General features: G+C 39.5%; 1 protein-coding gene across 4 annotated transcripts in view; it reads left to right on the plus strand.

Annotated features, from left to right (window-relative positions):
- The window catches only part of LOC144535047 (CAP-Gly domain-containing linker protein 4), a 34,896-nt gene extending 9,397 nt beyond the window's left edge, over window positions 1-25,499 (plus strand). For 2 of the 4 annotated variants that reach the window (XM_078277299.1, XM_078277300.1), the window contains 11 exons: window positions 95-256; window positions 1,471-1,589; window positions 4,225-4,473; window positions 9,228-9,363; window positions 9,635-9,766; window positions 15,521-15,706; window positions 15,861-15,995; window positions 18,187-18,310; window positions 22,612-22,676; window positions 22,820-22,898; window positions 23,206-25,499. In XM_078277299.1, the coding sequence (XP_078133425.1) occupies window positions 95-256; window positions 1,471-1,589; window positions 4,225-4,473; window positions 9,228-9,363; window positions 9,635-9,766; window positions 15,521-15,706; window positions 15,861-15,995; window positions 18,187-18,310; window positions 22,612-22,676; window positions 22,820-22,898; window positions 23,206-23,572 (1,754 nt within the window). In that variant the 3' untranslated portion in view covers window positions 23,573-25,499. Of the gene's footprint in view, window positions 1-94; window positions 257-1,470; window positions 1,590-4,224; window positions 4,474-9,227; window positions 9,364-9,634; window positions 9,767-13,095; window positions 13,577-15,520; window positions 15,707-15,860; window positions 15,996-18,186; window positions 18,311-22,611; window positions 22,677-22,819; window positions 22,899-23,205 lie in introns of those variants that run through there. The other 2 variants (XM_078277301.1, XM_078277302.1) reach the window with 2 other exon arrangements.
- Window positions 25,500-25,886: the final 387 nt, after the last annotated feature.

Here is a 25,886-nt window from a genome sequence, read left to right on the forward strand (position 1 = left end):
ATCGGATTTTAATACCAGGTCAAAACAGGCCCACTGTCTGTTACTACCCTCCTCCCCCCACACCGAATACTTGTAACCCTCCTGTGTTTCTCAGGTGATGCAGAGACAGCAGCTGGCTTTGCCCGCCAGCTCCTTGCCATGGGCGCTGATCCCAACCTTCGCTCACGCTGGACTAACATGAGGGCCCTGCACTATGCGGCCTACTTCGACGTGCCCCAGCTTATCCGGGTGGTGTTGCAGGCCTCCCAGCCTGGAGGTGAGAGCACGGGGAAGGTCACCCCCGCAGTCATTGCAGGGCAAACGTTTCTAATTTCATAACTAACTGCCGTGCCGACTCTAAGAACATTTTCAGATTCAGTTTTTGTTGTTGGGGTCAGTGAGGTGTGATTCTATTCTTTGGAAGCTGTGGTTTGTGGTGCTGCTGCATTAGGTGGTAAGGTTTTTCTAAATTTCATGATGCAGTGTGGATAGACTTGGACAGTGGCAGCAAAAGTTCACTGTAGATTGACTACGTCTCTACGACACAAGTCCAGTTTATAAAAATCAAGGGAACAAAGAATAACAGGGAAAGCATTGTGCACCACAGTCTGTCTTGAAGAAGGTCCCTGACTGAAAGCTTACCTTAGTAAAATTTCCTTAGGGAGATGAAATGATTCCCTTGTGGTTATATGCCAGTAATTATTGGGTAGCTTGACTTTGAAAATTGTAATATTGAGTATACATATGAAGCTTTGAAAGCAGTAGTGTCAAAGTGCACACTCCAGATTTTACTATCCGTATCATAAATATAGAAAATGAATTTGGCTTCTGAACAACAGGCGCTGGTTACATTGTAAATGAGTATTGTAGTAAACTGTTGGGATAGGGCAACATCACAGACCCTGAGTAGTCAAAGCATGCATATATAAATACCCCGAGATACCAGAAAACGGAAGGCCTTTTTCACTACAGTTATGGACCACCTTTGGCCCTGATAACAGCTGCCAGCTGCTGCAGCAATTACTCAACAATGGACCTGGGGCCTGTTCCAAGTTATCTGGATAACTGATATCTTTTTTTTTTTTTTTTTTCATCAGTCCATGTTGCAGTTTTAAAGGGATTCTGGGTTTTACTCAGCAAACCTAAGATAGTTCTGTGAACTCGGTAAACCTGATTCATCTTCATTCAACTTCACGTTAATGTTAATACACGGTGGAACTTAAACTCCCAGCACCCATGATTCATGTCAAATCAAGTCTCTTCTTAGTAATCTGTTCAAACACAAAGTATGACGGAGTTGATGTTTAATGTAGCAATACTTAATGGATTTAAATTTTACTGGCGACTGACTGTAAATGATTTTTGGTTACTAAATTTATGATTTTAAATTTGTGGTTACTAATAGAAAAGGATAGGAGACAACATCAAAGTGTCAAACAATGCATAACAATCCCACAGAAAAGTCCTCCTGATTGCTTTTTTGTTTTGTAGAGGTAGATGCCACCTGTAGTGACTTTGACTTTGGCACCGCCCTGCACATCGCTGCATCCAACCTGTGCATGTCAGCTGTCAAATGTCTCTTGGAGCTGGGAGCCAACCCTGCTTTCAGAGTAAGTTACATTGTTCTCTCCAAACACTCACATGCATGTGTGTCAGTCACGACTGTTTGACGAACTCCCTATTGACATCAGGACAGCAGAAACTCTACACAACTTATGTTGCAGACTGAAAACTCATCTGTTCAGACTTCATCTTAGCCTTGCTTTTTCTTTTTTGATACGCACTGTCATTGGATTTCAGTTCAATAAAATGTATTCAGGTTGCTTTTGTTCATTCATCACTTGTGTGACACACAATCCCATTTAACAAATTGCTTGATTATTTCATCATTTTGTGTGTGTGTGTGTGTATATAACTCCCTGTATTTGCTTACAGACACACGCCATCAATCATGATGGAAATAGAAAATTCACTCCCACAATTTCCCCACCTTTCTTATGTAATGTAATCCTGGCTCCTTTTATTTACTGCTTTACAAAATTACATTCATTTGATGGAGACCTGGAATCTTTTAGTTACTTTCTCGGGCCTCACATTTGTTCCATTTCAGATATACAGTTATTTTTTGCACATTTCCTGTTTGGCATTTTCTGACTCTGCTGGCAGATAACACCCAAAAAGGCAACTGTTTGAATACAGATTTCCCAGACATGTTTTGCATGCATCTACTGTACCACTTGAACATTCTCAGTACTCAGTCTGTCTGCCTTGTGCCTCTCAGTTACAGTCATTTAAAGCCTTGGTTGAGGGGTTTGTTGAACAGCCCTTGTAGCTCGTTTGGCATCACGGTCTGTCATAGCATATACACCTTCTATTGAAGGTTTCTACCCATACTACAATTTACAAGTCTCAATGTGACATTATTATCCTTTTTATATTAAACATTTTTTTTCCCCTTCAGATTCATTAAAGCTACTTCTGAACAGAAATGGTGCCTTTTCTTTGTATGTTCTAATTTTCCCACTGGAGGTCACCAAAGCACTACGCACCATAATCAAATAATTCCCAATGCTCAAAGATGAATGCAGAGGCTCTATCTCTATTTTTTAGCGTGTGAATGCCAAGCTTGGAGAGCATGTAAAGGCTGGTTGATATTAAGCCGCTTTTTAACCCTTTATTTAGAGATTTGCCAAGCAACAGTTTACACTGCACTGTTGGGAGGTTTTTTTTTTCTCTCTGCATTATTATTTAAGATTTATCAAGTATTTGCTTCCAGTTAGCCCTAGAGAAATGTTAGGATTTTTTTTATTTTTTCAGATCTTTAGGATCTGTTATACAAGTAATCCTCTGTATAGTTTGAAAGGACCAATATGTTTACTTTGAGTCAACCCATTTTAGTTGGCTAGACCACTCATGTGGGTGTATTATGTCATAACATTGTGTATACTAATTTGATTAATACCCAAGAGAGTACACTGCAAAATGCACAGACACACAAAGAAAAGCCACTTTTATTTTATGTTGCCTGGAACATGTAAAACCAGTCTTTCTCAAGTTCAGGAGAAAATGTAGTTTAGTGGAAAAAAAATATGTTTGTCGAATCACTATCATCCACGTTTGTCGGAACCATATAGCATAGGTATAGGCATTGATTTATGATGTACTTGAATGCACTACCTTCCAAATTGTGTCACTTGCATTTGGAAAATGTCGGTGGGGGCTAGCAGTGGAGTGTCAGACATGATACCAGAGCCAAGAAATTCAGTTTAATATTGCTTTCCCTTTTGAGTAAAGGTCAGACTTGGAAGTGGTTTAGTTTGATATTTCTCTTCTCTGGCTCAGCAGAGGTTAGTCACAACAAACATTGTATTTGAGCAGTGGAAAGTTTTATAGGGATGGAAAAATAAAAAATGTTGCTGGCCTTTCATGCTTCCCTTACCACACATCGTATGGCTTAATAGCTATATACTTGCTAGTTGGTCAATTTCATTTTAATTCAATTTTATTTATAGTGTCAAATCAAAATATCAATACACAAAAAATAACCAAAATCAACATTAAACTGAACATTTCTTAACCAGTGCTGTGAAATGGTGTCTCCAAAGACGGCACACAAAGCAGCACAACACATTCGTTCAAGCCACTGTTGCAGAATAAGTGGTGTGTATGTAGGCTCAGTGTTAGAGAACATGTGATACAACAGACCATGGCAATGACAAGCTAGCTCCTTTTTGATGTTAACAAAGACTACTTGTATTTTGGCTGGAGGGGATGGCGAACCCAAGTGTGCACAAGTTTGCCCCAGTTACTCCAGCACACAGTAGTGCTAAAAGAGGTCCCCTTGTCTGTCACGCCCTCACAGCCACTTGGTCTTGCTTACTCTGTGAGACAAAGTCTCTTTCAGCCACCTGACTAAATTTCCATGTTATGTGCCTGCTGATCAGCTGCTTTGAAACAAATGGGGGATTTTGTTCTGTGAGCAGAGCTAAGATTAAAGATTCTTTTAAGCCCAGCATCCTTATTACAGAAATGAAAACTGAACCTTTGGATAATGGAAGCAAAAATCAAAGTTTTACTTTTTGATGTCCGTGTAGCCCTGTCCTTAGTGAGGTTGATATAATCTGATATAATTTATATTACATTTAATTGGCATGCTGGCAAATTAAAAGAGAATGTTGAATGAAATTCACTTATTCATCATTTTAGCATTGATCTTCTGTACTTTTATCTTGTCTCTACCTACAGAATGAAAAAGGGCAGTGCCCAGCAGACATGGTGCCTGACCCCCTTGACATGCCCTTGGAGATGGCAGATGCAGCCGCCGTGGCCAAAGAACTCCGGACTTTGCTGAGACAGCCTTTACCCAGACCCAGCTCCCCTCTGCCCCTCACTCTGCAAGCCCAGTCCCTTCCTGTTCTCTCCGATAAGGCCAGGATACAGCTCGCCATCATGGGAATCCGACTGGGAGATCGTGTGGTGATAGCTGGACAGAAGGTGTGTGGTAGGTCACTATTAAAAGGCAAGAACAATTATAAATATCTTCATTAATCCTTCGATTGCAGCATTTTCAGTTTTACCTAAATTTATTTTTGAAATATTCACCTTTTTCATTTGCCATATCTCATGGTAAAATAGAGAGAAGCTTCCCAACCTGATTAGCTGAATTCAAATCAGTGTACACTTCTCCAGTTACAGGGAGAACCTCTGTGGAGTAAACTGACTCCTGGCAGCAGTGAGTGAGTGCTGTGATTATTGCATCTACTCACAGTGAAAACGTATTGCTAATCTCAACAGAGCTCCACACTAACCTTATACATTTGTAGCAGTGGTACCTGCATTTTCACCAGGAGGGCCAAAATGTGGGGAGGTTCACACAATTCCAATCCACCCCCCTTTTGTAAAGTAGTCAGAACAGCCAGCATGAGTCACTAGTGCAGTGACAAAAACATCCTATCCTACAAATTGGGAGCACCAGGCTAAGCTGGAAGCAACCAGACCGGAGTTCGAACTCCAGTCCCTGCAGTTATCCAAATGTTCACATTATCAGTGTTTTTCTCTGTGGATCACTACAGAGGCATTAAAGGAGGGGACGCAGACTCACTAATGCACACACAGCACATAGCTACTCGATGACAAAAAGCAGAATTATATTTGCTTATGTGCATAAAATGGTTGAATTCCTGCCATGCCCTTTTTTAAATTGGAAGAGAATGCACTGATCTTTTTTCCATGGGATTATTGATTGAATTGATATATCCTACATAAACCTACTCCACTAACAACGGCACATAAAATTAAAGTGCACATAAATGGCCAGTAAAGCAATAACGTATAAAAGGGATTGATGTACAAACAGCCTTTTCCTGTAGCCACATCACATCAGTGCCATGCAGCTGTGTCGTGGTTTATCCTAAACAAACACAGAAGCTTTGGTTAATTTTTCAATTATTTCAGCCCTCAACCAAGAAAAAAAAATTGTTTCCAGTTGCTAAGCAACATCCTTTTGGCATCCTTCCAGCATTCGGGGTTATGTTTGACAGTTAATTCTGGCATATCCTCAACATTCATCTTAACATGTTTAAGTTCATCTATCTCTGATTGTGTCAAATGTCTGGTAACAGTTTTAAAATGCTTATACTCTGCCTATGGATCATCCTCTTCTCTTACATATATCTCTATATTCTTGAACCTTTACTCTTTAGCTGTACCATGGTGTGCACAGCTGGCAGTGATAATGAGCTCAAGTGTTAGAACATTGATAAATAAAGTGTAAACAAAGGGATACACTGAAGTTACATAGTTAAGTTATGAAGTCACATACCAGCACTGTTATTATAAGCATTTATTTAAGTCTCTTGACCAATCACAGTGTAATTTTAGTGTATGCATATAACATGTTCTTTAAAGCATGTAGTTTACTCTTTAGCTGCATCACATGCTGTAGCTGGTCAACATGTTAGCATGTGCCTGATGACAGAGGTGTTTATTCAGCTTTTGTTGCTGGTTAGTTTGTTTTATTGCATTAACCTCCCTTTCAGTTAATTAAACCCATCCTTACCTATGAATTTAGTCAAAGAAATCCATCCAACAAGCAATTTACTTTTGCCCAATTACTTCATGGAATGCAAAGAAATACTATAGCGTGGCTGCTCAACCTAACCACCCAACTTCAGCATGGTGGTGTAAGCCATGTGTAATCCTTTTGACAAGAAGCGTGCTTTGAAAGTGGTGGAAGTTTAGCCCCATAGGTCAAATAATTTAGTTTTCTAACTTTGTTCATGGCACAGTTCAATTCAAAACCGAAATCCGTGCAAATTTTCCCAAACCGGCCTTTTTTACAGTGACTGATGTGTGCCTTTAGTCGTCACGCTGAAAGCATGTTCCCAGTCCAGATGCCCAGTTGAGCAATATCCGTGACAGCCTTGCTCTCATCACTTGCAGCTGACTTTGCAATTAAGGTTGACTTTTACAGTCTCTGCCTAATACCCCAAATACATACACAAATAAAGTCACCATCTCTGTATTTTTTTTATCATTATTGTGTCCAATGTTGGCATCTAATAGTATCACTTGTGCACCAAAACAGATTGGGGAAAATGCAGAACGAGACTGTGGTTTCCCAATTATTTGATCTTGCTCTTGGAAACTGCTTTTTCCACATTCTCTCTTCAACCATAGACAAGTTGAAGTGTTCCCACTGTTAAGGCTCTGTTCGGTACTTCTGATACTGGCACCGGTTTTTCGCACACTGCTGGTGTGTTTGCTAAATTAGTTTGTGCCTGTGCTATAAGTTTGCAACATGATAACTACCAGAGTAATGAAAAATGGCAAATAATTAGTAAATAAACCAAAAGGAAATGCAGTTGAGCTTCCTAACACATTGTCATCTCATGGACTGGACAGAAGACCCCTATTATACAGTGATCTTAAACCATACATGTTGTAAAATATAAAATTGTAGTTGACATTATGTTACATGATTTTTGAAGTCTTAAGTTCAAATGTTCATTGATGTGTTCAGTTACCTCTTGCAGTCCTTTACCAGGACTTCTACCCAGTGCACCTTATTCAAGCTGCTTTTTTAGCCTTACCTCAGTGCTACCACATTGAAAAAGTCAACTTGATCAGCCTCTGAAAGCTAAACATTCATTTTGCAGTGACACCATTTTACAAGTAATCTCAATGCCATTTCATAAGTGTGCTCTTATTCCTGCAAGATCACAGAAAAAACAAATTAGGTACAGTTACTGCACAGTGGTACTGTAGAACAGTGTTTTGATTTTCTTGAACCCTGTGGCATAAAAACAAAATTGTAATGATTGTAAAATCTTTGACGGGGATCCTGACAAATGTTGCTTATTAGATCAGGGAGTGCCTATTTGTACTCTCGGGGCTGAGGAGTTTATTAAATTTCAATGGAGCCTTAAATTTGTACAATATCATCGTGAGTTTAGGGCCGTAAGAGATAATAACATGGTGAAATGGTTGTCATCGCCACGTTTTTATGCTTTTAAGGAAGTGTGAGTTTTGACAGCAGTTGAAAACAACGTCCATGGCTCAGGGATCCTTAACTGAATTTTCTCCTCCCGTTTGTCAAGGTAAACACTGGCTTTAAGGCTTTTCAGATTTACCATACAGGTGCTGTACTTAAAGGTTGCAGACAAATCAAGATAGTCAGTGTGGGTAGAGGGAGAACTGTTTACGCACATGATATTGCTAGTGTTGGTAAGTGCAAAGTGGTAAAGTAGAGGATAGATTGAAGATTATTAAAGCTTAAATGCTTGCTGCTCTCAAACACCTCTGCCTTTCACATTGCAAGCCCTAACTAGCATTACCGACTTTAGTTTTGTTTCACATCTGTTGACCATTATTCTGTCTATCATTGCCAGCATCTCTATGGAAGAGCCATGATGTAGGCTACTGTATGGCAGTAGTCAGGCTATCCTCTATTTATCTTAGTCTAGACATCAAGAGCTTAACATGGACCCTGGAACAAAAAGGATTTTGATGGATACTTGTCGGACACAACAACCCTCATCTTTGATGTGCAGCGTCAGCTTTTGTTCAGAGTAATGGTGACTGAAAGAAAACCACTGGCCACCATTACCAGTTCTTGCTATCTAATCAGGGTCCTCAGGCGTTAGTCTGCAGTGTCCTCCTTGAATGGCCACCTAAACTGCACACACGTAGAAGCAAAACGAGTAGACAATAAGAAAATACTAATTCTAACCCAGTTGGATATTTGCTCTGAAAGAATGAGCCATAAATAGATTTCTGTGCCACACTCACTATGTTTACATGCACATAATTTTCCTTTTTTGCCTAATTCCGAAAAAGACAATATTCCGACTAAGCTGTTTGCATGTCTATTGAAAGTGAATATTCCACTAATATTCACGTTTACATGTAGCCGTGCAAAACAGGATTTTTTTTCAAAGTTTACCAGTGGACTTGTTGGACCGTGCGAACACACAGCGTCCCTCTTTCATTCCTTTTAACTAGCTTCTTGAAAAGGTCGGTGTAGCGATGTGTGCACATATCCAAAAACCTGTTGATATCCAAGTATTTGATAATGTTTAAAAGGAGTTGTGTTTCTCCTTATCGGGTCTCCAGCCTTGCAAACTGTTGGCTGGTTGGTTTGTGTACAGAAACCATAGCAACGCACAGTGCTGACCATAAGCCTGCGGTAAAAACCCTGATTGAGACGCATATTCCGAATGCGCTGTATACATGTCCAAAGAATGCCTCTAAAACCCGACTAATACGGGAATATCCCACACGTCTTAATCGGAAAATGCTATATTCGGAAAAAGGCCTTATTCGGAATATCCAACCGGAATATGCTGTTTACATGACCTGTATCATATTCGGAATAATAGTGGAATATTGGTGTGCATGTAAACGTACTGATTGAGAACAGAATTACCGTGTGCCAAGTTGTATAAATTGGCTAATTACAACTCTTATTATCTTCCCTGTTCTTTCTGGCACAGTGTCATGCTTGGATCTATATTTTCCCTTTTAATTGTTTCTCTTCTGCTGCTTTAGTTAACGTCGACCATATCAAATGTTTTTGAGTTTCTGATAGGGATTCTTCCCTTGACATAATGCACCACGTGAAAATGTTATTTCACTGCTCGATGCAGTGGCCAGTTCTTTTGCTGCACGTCTTGTTTTTGTTTGGATTTGCTTTGCACACTGTATTCATATTTGTTTTGACTCTGTGGTATAAAATTGTGTGTACACAGGTTGGAAGCCTGCGATTCTGTGGTAGCACTGAGTTCTCTGGAGGCCTCTGGGCTGGAGTAGAACTAGACAAACCAGAGGGGAAGAACAATGGCTCAGTAGCAGGGGTTCAGTATTTCACCTGTCGAATCAAACATGGTAGGTCATGCCACAGCATAGCACTTAAAGATCAACCCGCTCGCTCCATCAATTACTTCTACCATTATTGACTTTATAGGACTTAATTGGTCCAATTAGGTTTTCAGCGGTATCTTATCTAACAGGAAAATTAGATTTGGCCTTTTTGTTAATTGTGTTGAAGTTAGCACATGCAATGTGTTTGCAGGTTTTTGTATGAGTCTTATCACTCTGTATATCTAGAGTCACCAATAATCTTCTAATTATAGTTCAAATCTATCTTTTTCCACAGGAATCTTTGCGCCCCTATCTAAGATAAGCAAACCTTTGGAAAGACATAAAACCACCACCAGAAAGACGTCTACACCCGTACGCCCCCCTCGTCGCATTGACCTATCCCACATCACCTCCAAGATAAACACAGGTAAGGAACAAGTTGCAAACGGCTCATAAAACTTGTAACATTACTAAAATCAAATCTGCCTTTGACGATTTTGGTATTCAATGAAGACGTAAAAAGCATACATATGATACATCATGCAGGAATTGTAAGAAGTGTTTGTTAGAGCCATGGATGGTTGAGCACTGCTCCATCTGCGTCAGCGTGAGGCTCACAAGTTTTTTGTAAGAATGAGCTTGCTTGCAGAGTTCTGGCAAAAAGTACTGTAAATTAAAAAATACTTTAATTATCAAGTCATAACATAAACTACAAAGGCAGTGAAACTGAACAGCCTGTAGGACCCTGAGGGTGAAGACGTGTGAAGTTTTGTGAACACAGGTAAAAAAAAAAATAAAAATGTTCCAGTGGCAACTGTTCCTTCATGTCACAGGTAATCTTATGTACTGTTCCCTGGAGGAGACCAGTGGATACAATATTTGAGACGACATATCGTATGATAAGGGAAGAACTGCACCAACCTCATAGAAACACAAACATTTTGGAGTAACGATATTAGCCCGATGAATGGTTTCCCAATATTGCCTGTTAATCGAAGAAATAATTCTTCAAGTATGCTCACTTAAGAGGGGTTGGGACATAAGCTTAGAGTACTAGCATCAATAGAAACCATGGTCCATGCTTGTCCATTTTGTCATTACCTTGGGGAAGATGTGCTGAAAGGTGTTGGTGGTAATGGCTTCCCATTCTCCACTAACTGGATTACAACAGTGTCCACATCCTGTGTGATATTCTGATGATCCTCAACCATCCCTCTGCTATATAACTAATGTAGTCATCATGAACAGTCAAATATATTATTAGCAAAAGGCTGTTTAATTTAATAGTTTTAGCATTCTCCACAAGCATGTGAATTGTAGGTAGAATTCACCCTTGATTGAGTCTAAACTTTTATTGGCACAGTTTGGAGGATCCAGGTGGAGACAATCACTTCAAAAAGCCATAAAGATAAGTCTCAAAGATTGCAATCCAGTTCTCTAAGTAATGGTATTAGTGATTGCTCAAACTAAATGTGTTTTGGCGACCAGTTTATGACGCAGGTCATCCCTGCTAGTGAAACAGGTCATTGTAGGTTGTTAAGATGTAATTGTCTGCACACATTGACTAATAACTTAGATGAGGGGGCATACTGTGACAGTATTCAGTAATATGCATGGAAACCTATGCTATGTGTTTTATTTAATTTTTTCATGTTGCTTCACCTTATATTATCATCTCCTAATTAGTCAGATAAACAAGAACGGAATTTCTATTCATCATTGTAACAGTATTACAATTGGTACACCAGTAAGCAACAGAATCTCTTAAATATGCATGAACTATGTATTTCGTCAACATCAACATAAGCAGTATTAAGTCTAGTAAAAGGAAATGTGTTTGATGTAATTAAAACAAGTCTTTGTTGCTGTATTAATAGTAGTTGAGGGAGCAAAGTCATTATAGATACCAAAATGGATCCCTGTACTAACGGTTTTAATGCTGACAGAGTGGGCTTTTAGCCTACTATGGAGGGATTGAGTCACTCCACAGTGTCCAGATGAGGCTTGTGCCAAAAAGAGGCTTTCTCAACTTTCCTAGCAGGTATAAGCCATGTCACACTGTATGGCAGGATTTCTTGCATCTGGGCTTTCATGTTCATTTACCTGGTAGGTTTTTGTGGTTCTTACACCCTCTCGGGTTTACAGCTATATTGTGGTGGTGTAATATTCAAAGGGTTTGAAGGCCAATTGATCTGGATGTGACTGGAATACGTAGCGTACCTCAGAGTGGCCTACGGAATTCTGTGATTGATAGTCCAATTAAGCAGGATTTAATATCTAGGGCATAGATGGGCTGAATAAACTGGCAGCCATTCATCACAAGGTGAGTGTGTATGTGTGGCATGCAATGCATGTGAGGGCGTTTGTGTCAGCACCTCCATACAGCCCAGGAACCAGATAATTTATGGCCGAACACTTTTCAGGGCCTTTGTCAGCCATTTACAGTGCAAACTCTTGGAGTCACCTGTATTTTAGCGTCCCATTGTATCTATAAATTGGATGGGTCATTGTGGAACTGTCTCGTCTGGCTAACCAGCAGAGACCAACACAGCAGAATGCCAGACTGGCCCCTATTAGAGTGTGTCAACTATAGCTCAGGCCTCAAAGGATGGTGGGCACATAGACAACGCTCACAAAGCACCACTGCTTGATTCATAAAGCCTCAGTATGTGCTTCAGTCTGTCACTTGAAGCGAATGTCAGTATGTGGAAGGGATAGATAGAGCCAGGAGGTCCCTGCAAGCTAAAGGTCAAGTGACAAGAAATGTTTGGTATTCTGAGCTGAAATGTAGTCTTTGGAGTTCAAAGGAAAGACACAACTCTGCCTCTGAGGGGAATGTTTCCCAGCTCTCTCTAAATGTGAACTGAAATGGCAATCAATAAATACCAGGCTGATTTGAGATTTTTCTTTTCAAAGCGCAATATAAAGTTTAAACATAGGTGACTCGTTAATAAGTTGAGAGTAATGTGAGACAGTTTATGTGGCAGATTTATGTATGTATTAAATCCTCAGTAGAGATGATTATTTGTATGTATGTAGATATGTGGATGTTAATTTTATTGTCTGTTAAAGCAAATGGTCTAAAAGGCTTTTGTCAGTTTTATGGTAGATTTTATACAAGGCAACAACCGATTTATTTTTGGTGCTACAACATAATTGTTTACTTTTGCAATAAATGTTTTTTCCTCAGTGTGTGCTTTTTTTTGTTCTTTTGTATTCACTGTCATTGGGGCTTTGGTGTGGTTGTAACTGCTTGTCTCAGCATATTTAAGTGTTTTTATTGTGTCAGTAATTCTTGTTTCATCGCCATTTGACAATGTCATGCTTTTACTTATTTGTTCACTCTCCTGCTTGTTATCTTTTCAGTGTAGCTTTTTTGTCTCTGCCTTTAACTCTGCCACTCATGGAGTGCTTCACTGTCTTTTTAGTTACTTTTTTATTTCTCCAAACTTTATAAACTGCCTTTCTGCATATTGTATTAAAATATATATATATATATATATATATATATATATATGAGTAAAGAGTCCAAACATAAAACTTTAATGTTACAGTATTTGTCATCTTCCAATCTGGCACAAGGCTGTTGTCCAGGTCCAGCAGGATGTCGCACATCACTCCTGTTTTATCCATGTTACATTGGCTTCCGATCAAGTTCAGGATCCAACCTAAAGTTCTTGTTCTTACATATAAAGCATTGCATGGTCAGGCGCCTGTTTATATCTCTGACCTGCTCCATTCGTACACTACCAACAGGTCCCTCAGGTCTTCTAACCAGGGACTACTGGTGGTCCCACGCACTCGTTTGAAAACTAAAGGTGACCATTCCTTTGAAGTGGTAGCTCCGACTCTGTGGAACGCCCTTCCTGTTAACTTACGTTCTGCAGTCTCGGTTGACGTTTTTAGAAAGCAGCCGAAGACAAACTTGTTTCAACTCGCTTTTGTCTCATGTTTGTAATTTGGGGTTTTTAGTCTTTTAGTTTCAATTCAAGTCCATTTTATTTATAGTATCCAATCATAACAAGAGTTATCTCGAGACACTTTACAGATAGAGTAGGTCTAGACCACACTCTATATGGTGAGTGTGTAATCTTTTACCTTCATTGGTATTGTATTTGTTTCTGCTTGTTCATTTTCTGTTTTGGATCCTACTGTATTTTAACAAATGTTTGTGTGAAGCACTTTGTGACTGTCTGTAAAAGGAGCTATATCAAATAAATTATTATTATTACTAAGATTAATATTGATCTGTGTTGAAAGTTGTGTGCGTGCGTGTGTGCATGTGCCCCTCCATCTGTCCAAAAAACCCTTGATAATAAAAACAGTCCACCTGGTCTCAAAAAATGGTTAAAATACTTCTCCTGTCTGATAATCGGTGCACCTTAATGCTTGAATCATTATCCATCTGTGGGTAGTTCAACAGGAACATAAATGCCTTTTAAAACAAAGTACTGTATGTTAAAAATGTAACTGATACTTTGATAAACCATGTGTATCCATTAGGGCTCTATTTGTCATTGCAACATAATTGAAAAATCGGATCTGATTGGGTGTTGAAACAAATAATCCGAATTCCAGGTATTTTCCTCAACCTGAAAATACAATGTGCTTGCAGTTATAGGCTTTTGGTTTCATGCACAATGATCAAGTCCAGTGATCAATTAAGGCAATGAGGGATTGATTAATTTAACAGAAATTACAGAATCAGCAGATTCAACTGTTCTTTCTGTTTATTAGCTAAGACTTAGTGCTTAATTTGTAAAGTGGGAGGTCCCGGAGCGCAGAGTGGGGGTGGATCTGGCGACTCAAAACAGGGGTTGGAGGTTGCCTATTCTCTGACAAAAAAAACCCCTGAACAACGCTGTGTGTACATCAGGGCAATGTTTATTTTAATTTCAGAACATGCACTGCATGGGTACGAAATGTAATGTCTCCACATTCTTGATCAGCGGAAACGATTTTTGCTTGTTTGGGTTCCGACTGGCCAGCGTATTTGAACCGTTCTCTTAATACATCCATGATTTGAACAAGTTAAGCAAACTGTTGTCTTTTTGACATTTTTCCCCTGAGTGAAACGAGGCTAACAGCAATCTCAACCAGCACAAACGCATGTGTCGCTTGAAGTGCCTCCCCTCCCTCCGTCCTGCTCCCCCCTCTGTCTTACCCTAAAACGCATCGAAAATGCAAACACAAGATTTTTATGGAACTTTAATGGGGAATAAAGAATAACAAGACAGATAACATTGAACACTACACAAACAGTAATTTATTTTTTTCATTTAGGCGATTAATTTTTCATAGTGTCACTCGAGGTGCTGGATCCAATAAAAAAGGTTCCTGATCCAACGTCGGAGGTGCCGAAACGTGCCGGCTCAAATTAAGCCCTGCTTATTATTAAACAATTTTTTAGCAAAGGATGAGAGGTTTTTTTTGCCTATCACTGTCTGGGTTCCAATTTGTCTGCAGCTGAATCATTCCTTTGTCTTACAGCACTTTGGCACCAATTTAATCAATTAGCCTCTAAGAGTTGGGCACTGTGGAAGTTAAAAGCATAATGAGGTCCTGCATTCAATGGCTTGAGAGTGAAATTGGGCACCCCCCCCTCCCCCATCTCATTCCCTCAAATTTTCGGAGGGGATTAGTATGTTGGAACGTAATTGGACGTTGATAACAGACTAACAACTGTAAAAGATTGAGCTCATATGATTTGTGCTGCCATAGAATCATGCGACACGGCTGCTTGGATTTCTGAACAAGAACAGTGGTAATTGTCTGGATCTGAGTGCTGTAGGCACTGTCACATTCAGAAGAACAAAATGGAAAAATGAATAATAGGCTGAGATTCATTATTTTCATGGAATTAGAAAAGTCACTGATATAAGCCTGAATGGATGGATGGTGGGTTCAGTGTTAAGAGGAAAGGCACACAGTTTGTGCCGTGTGATTTGAGACGGCAGAATGGATAACATTTACAACTAGTGTTCCAGTGGAGCCTAGATGCAACAGTTTATGCACCTTTTTTGAATGATTTGTAGTATATCACTGGCCAGATAGCTGTCTTCACAGGAATAGCTTTTATTAATTCACTTTCGTTCGTGTGTTTAGTTTGAGACACTTGTTTTGAATGGCTCTTTCTTTTAATTGCCTGTCCCCTCATTCCTCGGTCTTATTTTCACCACAGGTATTCTCTCCCGCTCTCTCTCGTCTTCGTCCTCTTCACTGGACTCTCGGCATGGGCCAGGTGCCCGACCTCGTCCCCTGCCAAGGCAACGTCCTTCTGTCAGGCAGCGAAGGGAGCGTGCTTCCCCGAGTCCCAGGACCCCACCGGCCCTGCACTCTTCTCCTGACACCACTGCACTTACTGCAGGTCTGTATTATTATACATTATCTGCTGTATTGTCTTTACACTGACTTTAATTAAGATCCCTATTTTTTTAGGATTGTTTTCATGATTATACAAATCCAATGGAATCGAATTGAGGACAGTAAGAAGTGAAACACTTTTTGTTCATCTTTCCCAGGTCTTCGAAGCCGAACCCCCTCAGCTAGTAGCTCTGTGTGTGGGGGCCCTGAAGTGCGCCTGGGGGAGAGAGTGCTGGTGGTAGGCCAGAGAACTGGTGTAGTCAAATTCTATGGAAAGACCAGCTTTGCTCCAGGTCAGTTGTTAAAATTACTGTTCTCCCTGCAAAGATTTGACTGTTGAAATTACCTTAAAATTTATGACACATTGTGTGTGTGTGTGTGTGTGTGTGTGTCAAACTGCACTATTTGACTTATCTCAAACTCTGTTATCAAATGCAACTGATGGTTGCCATAGTATATAGTATTACAGTACAGAGTTCAGCAGAAGAAAAAGTGACATGCAGCTTTTGACATCAGAAGGCAAAACTGCTGCATCATGGTTAGGAGAACTGCACGAGCCGTCTGTCTAATCAGTTAACATGTTTGTAAATAGAGAGACGACCCCTTTTGATCTCCGAGGCTTTGATCTTTCTAATCAGCTATTGACCATGTAACCTGTCTGACTGCTCTGCCAGTGAGGGACAGACCTGTGAAAAGGTTTAAAAATCCCAAACTATAAGTGGCATCAGTGAAATGACCTTACCGTGAGCACCAGATGGCCTTTGCGAACGAACTGATATATAATTTGTGTAGATAAAAGTGACTCTGAAATCACAGTTTCAAAATACACTTTTTTTTTTTTTTTGGCTCAACACTGGATGAGAATAAATAACACACGAGTTAATCACAGCTAATGAAGGATATGTTGTCGCTCTGAGGCAGATTATTTAAAAACTATGAGTCCAATTGCTTAAATGACCTACATTTTGACGTGTAAATGGTGTATGACAAGTAAAGATTGTGGGCCTGAGAGCAAGTTATAGAGGATTTTTATCTCTCCTCTGCCCTCTAGCTCTGACATCACCCACACTAATCAGCCTCATACACGCAGGAAAACACTAAAGATACACTCAACAGTGATGACACACAAACTGTATCAAACTGCTGAGATATTGTCTAATAGCTGTTTTTTGTGAATGGTATAAAGTTTGAATGAAGTTTGTAGGTGAAAGTAGGTAGGAGGAGATACATTTTGAAGAGGATTTGAAGCCTGCTCCCATTGACTTTCAATGTAAAAAACATTTTTTTTTTTAAACTTAATATTTAAAAAAATATATAAATAGCAGAACAGAAGTTGAAGTCCCAGCATGTGCTTAAAGAGCTAAACATTTTGATATTTGAATGGTTTCTCTAGCTTAAAGTATGCTGAAGTAGTTGAAGACCAAAAATGTATGGAAGAAGAAGGCGGAATAATAATAAAGAATGGAATAATAATACTGTGCTGCTGAATCAGCATTCACACAATAAAGAACATGTCCAAGAAGACCAAACTACTCTCTGTAAAAGGTTATCAGTGTTGGGTATATGGTACTTAGAGTTTAGGAAAAACCTAAAAAAAAAGAAAAGGCCTTCATGGCATATAAAATGTTTATCGATTTTAATAAATCATGGCTGTCCTTTCTGTTTTCAGGACCAACATAAATAATTACAGTTACTGCAGTTTCCCTAAATGCATGATACATCACTCTATATTTACAATACAATATACAATTTCTGTATCTTTTTGTAGCAAGAAATGTCAAAATAGTTTGCATAATTATGAAAACGTTTGTGCAGTATGATTATTGTAGAATGAGTTAAAAGAGGAGAAATGTATACAAGAAAGCTCTATTAAGCTCCTCTTTTTCAACATGCATGAGTTGCATTGCAAACTCAGTCACAAGTCATTGCAGTGGCAAACCTTGAGTTGGACAGTAGATACTAAATAAGATGAGAAAGCTGCTGCTGAGCAAGAGCCCAGACAGAAAACCTCGCAGTCCTTGTTAACATTTAGGCAGTAGTTCTGCCCAGACATAATTCATGTTTAAATAAGTACTAACGTATCTTACACCCCAGGATCATGTTTAAGGGGATTTCAGTTGTAGGTTTCCTTTGATACTCTTAAATCAGTGGTAGCAATTTCCTGTTATCTCAGTCTCACTGTGTTGAGGATGGTGTCTTTATATCAAAAGCAGCTCTTCTTGCTGAACAATTCAAAGTAAATTAATTAATTTCTTTTACATTTTGTCTATTTCCTAATTCCATCTAATGATGCAACACCCTTTTGGAAGCTATATGTTCATGCAACAGCTGATTGCTTTTCTGTGTACAGTTTGGTTACTACAGTGCAGAAAACATAATTGTCTTAACACATCTAATTTTTACAGCTGCCAACATTGAAGACTTAGCCGCCAATGGTCAATTGAAAGTTATTTTGATTTCTGGTCTGTCTTTCTGTCCATGCAGGCTTCTGGTTGGGCATTGAACTGGACAAGCCAAGTGGTAAGAATGATGGATCAGTGGGAGGAGTGAGGTACTTCAGCTGCCCACCAAAACATGGCGTCTTTGCTCCTCCATCTCGTGTGCAAAGGTGAGTGCAGAACCTTTTCAAGTAGCTTATATTTTCACTAATGGTGACTTATGGTCCCTGGTAATGGATTTTTGCAAGTGGTCACCCACAGAAGCAAAAACAGACTTGGTATGTTCAGAGCAGAATTTTAAAGAATTTGGCAATATGCCCTCAAAAACCCAGAGTTTGTGTTTTATTGCCCTCATCAATACATCCGATGACACTGAGCTCTTTTGACAGTGTCATTTGTGCCAGTGTTGACATATTTGATTTTGCCCTCTGTGTGGAAAACAGTCCTCTGTACTTGTGATTAAAGGGAGTTTGAGTTGTCAAACGTGAAGCCTGGGGCCCTAGCCCAGCACAACTCCTCATTTTAATGTGGCACCTAGTTATGAGCCAAACGTCATCATCCCTGCCTTTTATATATGCATTATGGATAATGAATATGTATATCATTGGTTTAGGTGAGAGATGTAAGGAGGTTCTATTTTCACAAGAGTATGGAATATATAAGAGAATACCTTTTAAGATGTTGCATGCATTAGTCTTTTAAGTACATGGAAGCATTATTTTTATTGATACAAATATATTGATATGAAGGGGGGGAGCACATGCTATCAACTTTCCTCAAACTTGCAGTCATTGTTTACTTTCTGTCCCCTTCAAAATTATTGGAAGTGTGAGGCCAATTCTGTTATTTTTGCTCTCCTGAAAACATTTGGGTTTGACATCAAAACTAATCTTGAACTAATAATCAAAAATGATTGGACCGATGTTTCTTTTTGCCCAGGTGTGTCCTGGTACATTGATTATTCAAACAATAAACAACTTTGAATGTCTACTCTGTTTCAGCTTTGGGTTTCGCTTGTGCAGACTGCATTTAGAGTAAAAAAGGTGTAACCAGAAAATCGGAGTCAGAATGGGCGTGAGAAGCTATGGGAGAAGGCTGTTTGTGTTGACACTGACAGCAGTGGCATGTACTGTATAATGTGTATCGGTTTTGAGACTAATTAAATGCCATTATTATCAAGTACTGCTGAGATTTTATCTGTCAGGTGAAGCAAAGGCATGTAAGTGGAGTGGCTTTTATGAAAAAGCCACACTGATGTCTAATAGGCAACCAATGGCTCGTCTACACAGTTGCTTTTTTCAGTTATCCATCTCACGCTTGTCTGACAGAACAGATATACTACTTATATTTTACTCAATACAGCTGTCTACACAGGCTGGCCATCTTTTTGGCTTTAATACTTGTCTTCCTTTTTTACACACATAACTACAGTGATTGTGTGTTCAGCTCTGAGTGCTGCCAAAATGCAGGTGACCTATACAGCAGTACGGTGCCTGAATGCATCTTGTATAGACCCTGACAGAGGACTGTAGCTGCTGCTCTGCTAATGTGCTGCTTTCACTATGCAGACTGTGTAGACATTGTGTAAGTGGGTGTAAGGCCTTAGTGGCATCGTTCAAAGTGTCGGACCACAGATAGTAGAAGTAGCCATAAGGTTTCATCTGGTCAAAATACTGTCTCTAGTGTTATACTGTGTGGAGTGGCTAAATGGAACCACTGAATATTTTCTTTTGTAGAACTAGTGTATCTTAAGTTCAAGCCAAGTCTGTGAAATTTTGATTAGTAATCTTCTCTGTGAGAAAGTGATACTGAAGCAGTGTTTTGTGTTTGAGATAGAGACCAGTCAATTTTACACTAGTGGGAGCTCCATTGAAAAGATCCTCTCAGCTAAAATACACTTGTCTCTTGAGGTGTTTAATCAGCCTCTTATAAGCTCTCTGATGTATGCAATCTGGTCTGGTCATGCAAGTATTTCTTGGCTAAACATATCATTACAGTAAACATTGGCATGCAGAACCAGCATGCAGGACAACCTGAATTATACACTGTCACTTAGGTGTGTTTTTGAACACAGCCGAAATGTCTGTAATAATGTATAATAAAAATCGGTCTTAAAACTTGAGATTTAGAAAAATGGGATGGTTCAGTGATGTGGAAATATTTATGGATTTGTGAATACATTTCCAAATTGTGAAATACTGTTGAAACATTGTAATTACAACTTAAAACGTACTGGTGAAAACGGAAACGTTTTCTCATTTATTTATTTTATTTCCAAGCAGATGTTTGCTAGATTTTGCCCATCAGTAGCTATTTTGCTTGTATTTCTCACAGAAATTACTTCCAGTGAGTATCACAAATTGCAAAGAGATGAGCTGTACTTAATGACAGTATACGTGGCAGGAGTGAGTGTGTGTGTGAGAGAGAATTCCTGCTTCAGTGTATGGACATATTGTGCTGTCGATTCTTAAAAAAACATGCAGTGGGCAACATTGGAGCCTTATTATAGTAATGTAAAACCAGCCAATTAAATAAATCTACAGTTGGCACTTTGCCTACTTTCCTTTCCTATTAATCACACTGTTGTAATGATTTGGGCCACCATTAGCTGTTGTCAGCTGGACTGGTTGTGTCAGAAATACAGATGGGAGACACATTAAAGGAAAAGCCAAAATAAACTGTCCTGATAAAGTAAACTTCAACACTCCCGAATAGAGTTGCCTCATACATACAAACCTGTTGTAGTCCAACCTGTTTTTTTCCAGTACAAACAGCATAATTATGCATTATGTAAACAGCAGTCAATATACACAAATGTCTAACTGTTGTGTGGCATTACTCAGCTGAGGCAGTGTTGTAAGTGTCCTGAACCAAAACTATCAGGGCCATGTGGATAGCTGAATTAGTAGATCAACAACATGGGGTCGTCTTTGGTGCCAAATATGTTTTCTCTTTCATTCAAGATTCAGATTAAAGGAGTTTTCATGGTTTGGTAAATGATGTACTTAACATAACTTAAATTTGGACTGTGGTGTTTGGATGTCTGCATGCAGTGGGTTGTTAAACCTTTTTCTTCTTCTTACAGTTCTGTTTTACATCTACTGTGTTTGCCCTGTTCTCACCTATGTGATGCAAACATAAGAAAATACTCCCACATGGCACCCCTGTTCAAATGCATTAACAAAGGCAAATTGCATTAGAGGCTCTAATATTTATGTACATCAGATTGGGCTTGCACACTACAAAGTCTTGACTTAATATATGTATCAATTGATGACTATTTATGGAGATCATTTAATCCTGGGCATATGGAAAGCCTTGTCTGACATACAAATTCACGAGCCACAAAGTTATTCACTGCCAGACATTTGTTTAGTTTTTTGCCCACATTTTGAGTAAACAAGTGAATAAAAACTGTTGACTTTTTTATTGGAGGGCACATTAACAGCACAATGCCTCAAGTGTAAAATGTGTCTCATAACTGAATAACAGCCATCACAGTTTACAAAGCAGTTGACATCATTACGGGTTGTGTTTATTTCAAAAGAGAGAGATTCTTCAGATTAGAGGGATTGCTGGGTAAAATTAACACATTCCACCTTTTATACCTAGGTATAATTAGTCCCTTCACCTTCCACTGCTGCATGTGTTTCATCTCGATGCAGATGCACTATTCAAAGGAGAGATTTCCTCTTCTCTTCCCATCTCTTGATTGCTCTCCCTGTCTTTGTTTTATCCCACTGTTTACGTCTTCCACAAGATAAAATCTGCTTTTTAGAAAGTCAGTGCCTGTGTTTTCTTGCCATGCCCTATACATGTCCCTTTCTTTTTTTTCCTAATTAACACCAGGGCACATGGGCCTTCCATTTAATGCAGAATCGATCTCCCTCTCCATACAGCAACTTGTTTCTCCTTCTCTTTTCTTTTGTCAGCAGCTATCATAGCATATTAGGAAAACGGCTTTTCTTAGGCCCCCCACTTTTTTGTTTCTCTATTTCTCCCTTAGAAAACAAGAAAATGCCTTTTTCCTCTTTTGCTCATTCCTCGACATTGGCAACCTCCCTCTTCATGGGTTTCAGAACTCTAACAGTATTATAGTCACATAGTGGCTTAGAAAAACATCAATAACAAGACAGGCACTCTTGTGCAAGCAGCAGAAAGGTTCTTTTTTTCCCTTGTTGCTGTTGTCAGAGAGGGCCATCATCAGATTCAGGCCCATTTAACTCATTCATTTTTTTAACTTTTAAAATGTTACAGATATGTGGAGTTATTTAATGATTTTTCAAATCTAATACATTTTATTCTTCATTAATTCTCTGTTGATTATATTAAGTATGATTGTGCTTAACTCAACTTGTACAGTAGGTTGTCTCTTAAAACCCAATGAAGACACCAAATTGTTACTAAATGTTCATAGAGATACAGTATATCACTGTATGTCACTTGCATGTTTCTCTCTTTTTACTCACAGGATCCATGGATCTGTTGATTGTCTTTCAGAGCTCTCCTCCTCTCGCCTCAGTTATCCTTTCAGCGGTGAGAGTTCTGCTTTCATTGCAAGCTTCGACTGACATTTATTTGAGATGTGTCTTTGCATATATTATGCTGTGAGTGCTTGTGGAGTCATTCTTATACAAGAATTTGTGTGGGAGTACTTGACTCTTGTGATTGCCGTGCAGGGACAATCCGTCGCAGTTTCAGCACATCATCGGCCATCGCCACCCCGAAGGAGACGAGCAGAAGAAGTCCTGTAACCAGGTGTGGCTCTCTTTCCTCTCAGTCCTCACATTTAATCCTCCCAAAGCTTTTCAACATTATCCTAGGCAGTGGCAGAATCAATACTGATAAGAAGCAGTGGTATTAGTCAGCAAAGGTTCCTCTTTTAAATGGCCAATGCATGATTGTGGTCAGAATGAGCGTGTTCAGGGAATTGAAGATCAATCTCTCCAAAATTAAGCTGCCATGCTTCCACTTACTTTGGAGATGTACTCTCACACTGCATACCTTTTTTCATAAATCTTCCTTGCTGTATTTTTCTCTGTGTTGCCACAATTCATCTAAAAAGAAGTCGATCCAACCCTCACCGCCGGCGCTGGAACACCCTAACTGGTGGTATCGGCGGTGTTCCCAGGAGCACAGTAGGGTCCAGCCCCTTGCCCAGCTCGGACGGACAGGTCTTCCTCCATGTGGGCATGCAGGTCCTGCTCAGCAGTGCCAATGACATGGCATTCATACGTTACTTGGGCACAGCAGACTTTGCCCCGGGCCTTTGGCTGGGTCTAGAGCTCCGAAGCCCCAAGGGCAAGAATGACGGCTCTGTGGGTGGCCGCCGTTACTTCACCTGTCGACCTGGCCACGGTGTGCTGGTCCGTCCCAGCCGAGTCACCTACCGTGGCATCAACGGTTCACGCTTGGTAAATGAAAACAGCTAAGGACTGTAGAAACCAGAGAGGGGTGGGTTGGGAGGAAACATGTAGATGTTTTAACTTTCTGTTTATGATCTATTCAAAGCAAAAGTTTTAAGTTTTTTTAAACTAACTTTTTCTGCATTGCACATTATTTTCTATTCATATAGTTAGTCCTCTGTACTCTTCCAGAGGTGTTGTAAGTTACAGTAATAAAACCACCTTTTAATAGTTCGAATTTAAAATACTAGATTACGTTTTTGGAACAAAATGAAGGATGCAAAGAAAGCACTTTAAAAAAATGAACTTTAAATTCATATTTGATTTTGTCTCGGCAGGATACAGGGGAAGAAAGTCTTAAGACATAAACACTGCACTACTTTTAATCTTGTTGCACTGAGAAACAATATCAATTAAGATGATAGATCAGAATAAGATACACTGGATGGTATGGATGTGCACACATGAAAAACTATTTCTAATTTTCATCACATCATGTAGAGATTTTTATCGGATAATTTAGGTGGTAATGTAGCCTACTCCAAACTAACCAAAAGTGTGCATGTGTTGTGAATATGTGTGCGTCTGTGTGTGCGCATGTGTGTATTAATTAAGAGCACTTTGAAATGAGAGAGGGATTGATTTTTCCAAGGTCGTAATATGGCTTACAGATAATTGATGGAAGTTGAGTCAAAACTGGATTTTTACTTTATCCATTTGAATTAAACAGGATTTAATTATGCAGAGACCTCGATCAACCGCCATCAGACCACAACTGCATCAACAGAAGTTGTTTCCTCCTACATACAGTACATCAGTCTCTGCCACAGACTGTCCATTAACCGTACACAGATAAATGATGGTAATTTTGTGCTATGGGCAGCAAATTCCTACCTATTGCTTCTTTTGGCTATGATTCTGTTATGGTTAGTGACAGACTGTTTATCATTAAGGCAGTAATGTCATTTAGTGATGTCTATTAAACAACACATTGAAGGTTGGATTTTGACAATTGAAAGCCTGATTATAAACCAGACTTGTGTCTAGAGTCAAACCTTTTTTCCTTCTGACTAAGCATCAGAGCTGTCACAATAATGTTACGTTTTCCATTTTTACACCCTGAATTTGGAAAAATCTGAATGTGTGTAATAGCAGACCTGACAGCTTTTCAGTACAGTATGATATCTTTACATTTGAAGACCACATTTCAGAGCAGTGGATGAGGCATACTTGCATTTGACGCTTACTTAAAGCAGCTTGACACAGGGAATATTCAGTCATCCAGAAGTTTCAAGGATGGAGTTTGCTATTTGATTACAGCCGTCTGGGCAGCTCAGCAGAGAACAAGCCATCGATTGTGCATGGGGAAAACAGGCCCACTATTCAGCAAAACTCTCATGTACCATCCAATTAAGGTGGTGTGTAGGCCACGACAAGAGCCGTAGAATCTCCAATGGCCTTCTCTCATTGATCTGTCTGGCCAGGCCCCCTGTGATTGAAAAGCAGCAGTGGTGGTCAGAGCCCAAGGTTGTCTGTAATATCTGCCACACATCTAACGGATGAAATGAGTGAGCGCTTTAAAAGCGCAGTCTTTCCGAATTCCTATTGGAACATTTTAATCAGCACTCTCTTCTTTAAAAAAAAAAAAATCTCATTTGCATTAGGGCCATCTCTGTTATCATTCCTGTGGTGGTCCACATTTCAAATCTCATCTTTAGATAAACTCATATTTTGGTGTATTTGCAATCCCAATTATATTACAGCATGAGTGATTTCAAATTTCACTGATTGGTATGAAAGTAGTTTTGCGCTGTGTTCTTGTGGGTAATAGTTTTTCATAAAATTCCTGATGTATATGCGAAGTGTGAGTGTGTGAGAAAGGGATTTGGTCTGATGCATTTACATGTTGTGGAAAAGTATTTGTAATAAAATAAAAGATTCTATTCTAATTTGACTTCTTACCTCCAGGACTCTCTTTCTTCTTTGGCTCCGTGCCTTTATCGAGTATGGTTGCACTAATGAAAAAGATGTATGCTTGACTTTCTTGGACTGTTCATAAAGTGCAGAGGAATGTTGCCTTCAGGGAATGAAAAGGAAATGACCAGTTCTCTGATGAAAGTCGATTCACGTTGAGCAGAAATGATGGGCGCCATACGATGTTGGAGATGTCAAGGGAGCGCTATGCATCAGCCACTGTTGTCATCAGACGACCCTTTGGTGGTGGTGGTGTTACAGTGTGGGCAGGTGTGTCTAGACTAGACACACCTGCCCACACTGTAACACCACCACCACCAAAGGGTCGTCTGGTGACAACAGTGGCTGATGCATAGCGCTCTCCTTG

The sequence above is a fragment of the Sander vitreus genome, chromosome 20 (genome assembly GCF_031162955.1).
Source record: "Sander vitreus isolate 19-12246 chromosome 20, sanVit1, whole genome shotgun sequence".
NCBI lineage: Eukaryota > Metazoa > Chordata > Actinopteri > Perciformes > Percidae > Sander > Sander vitreus.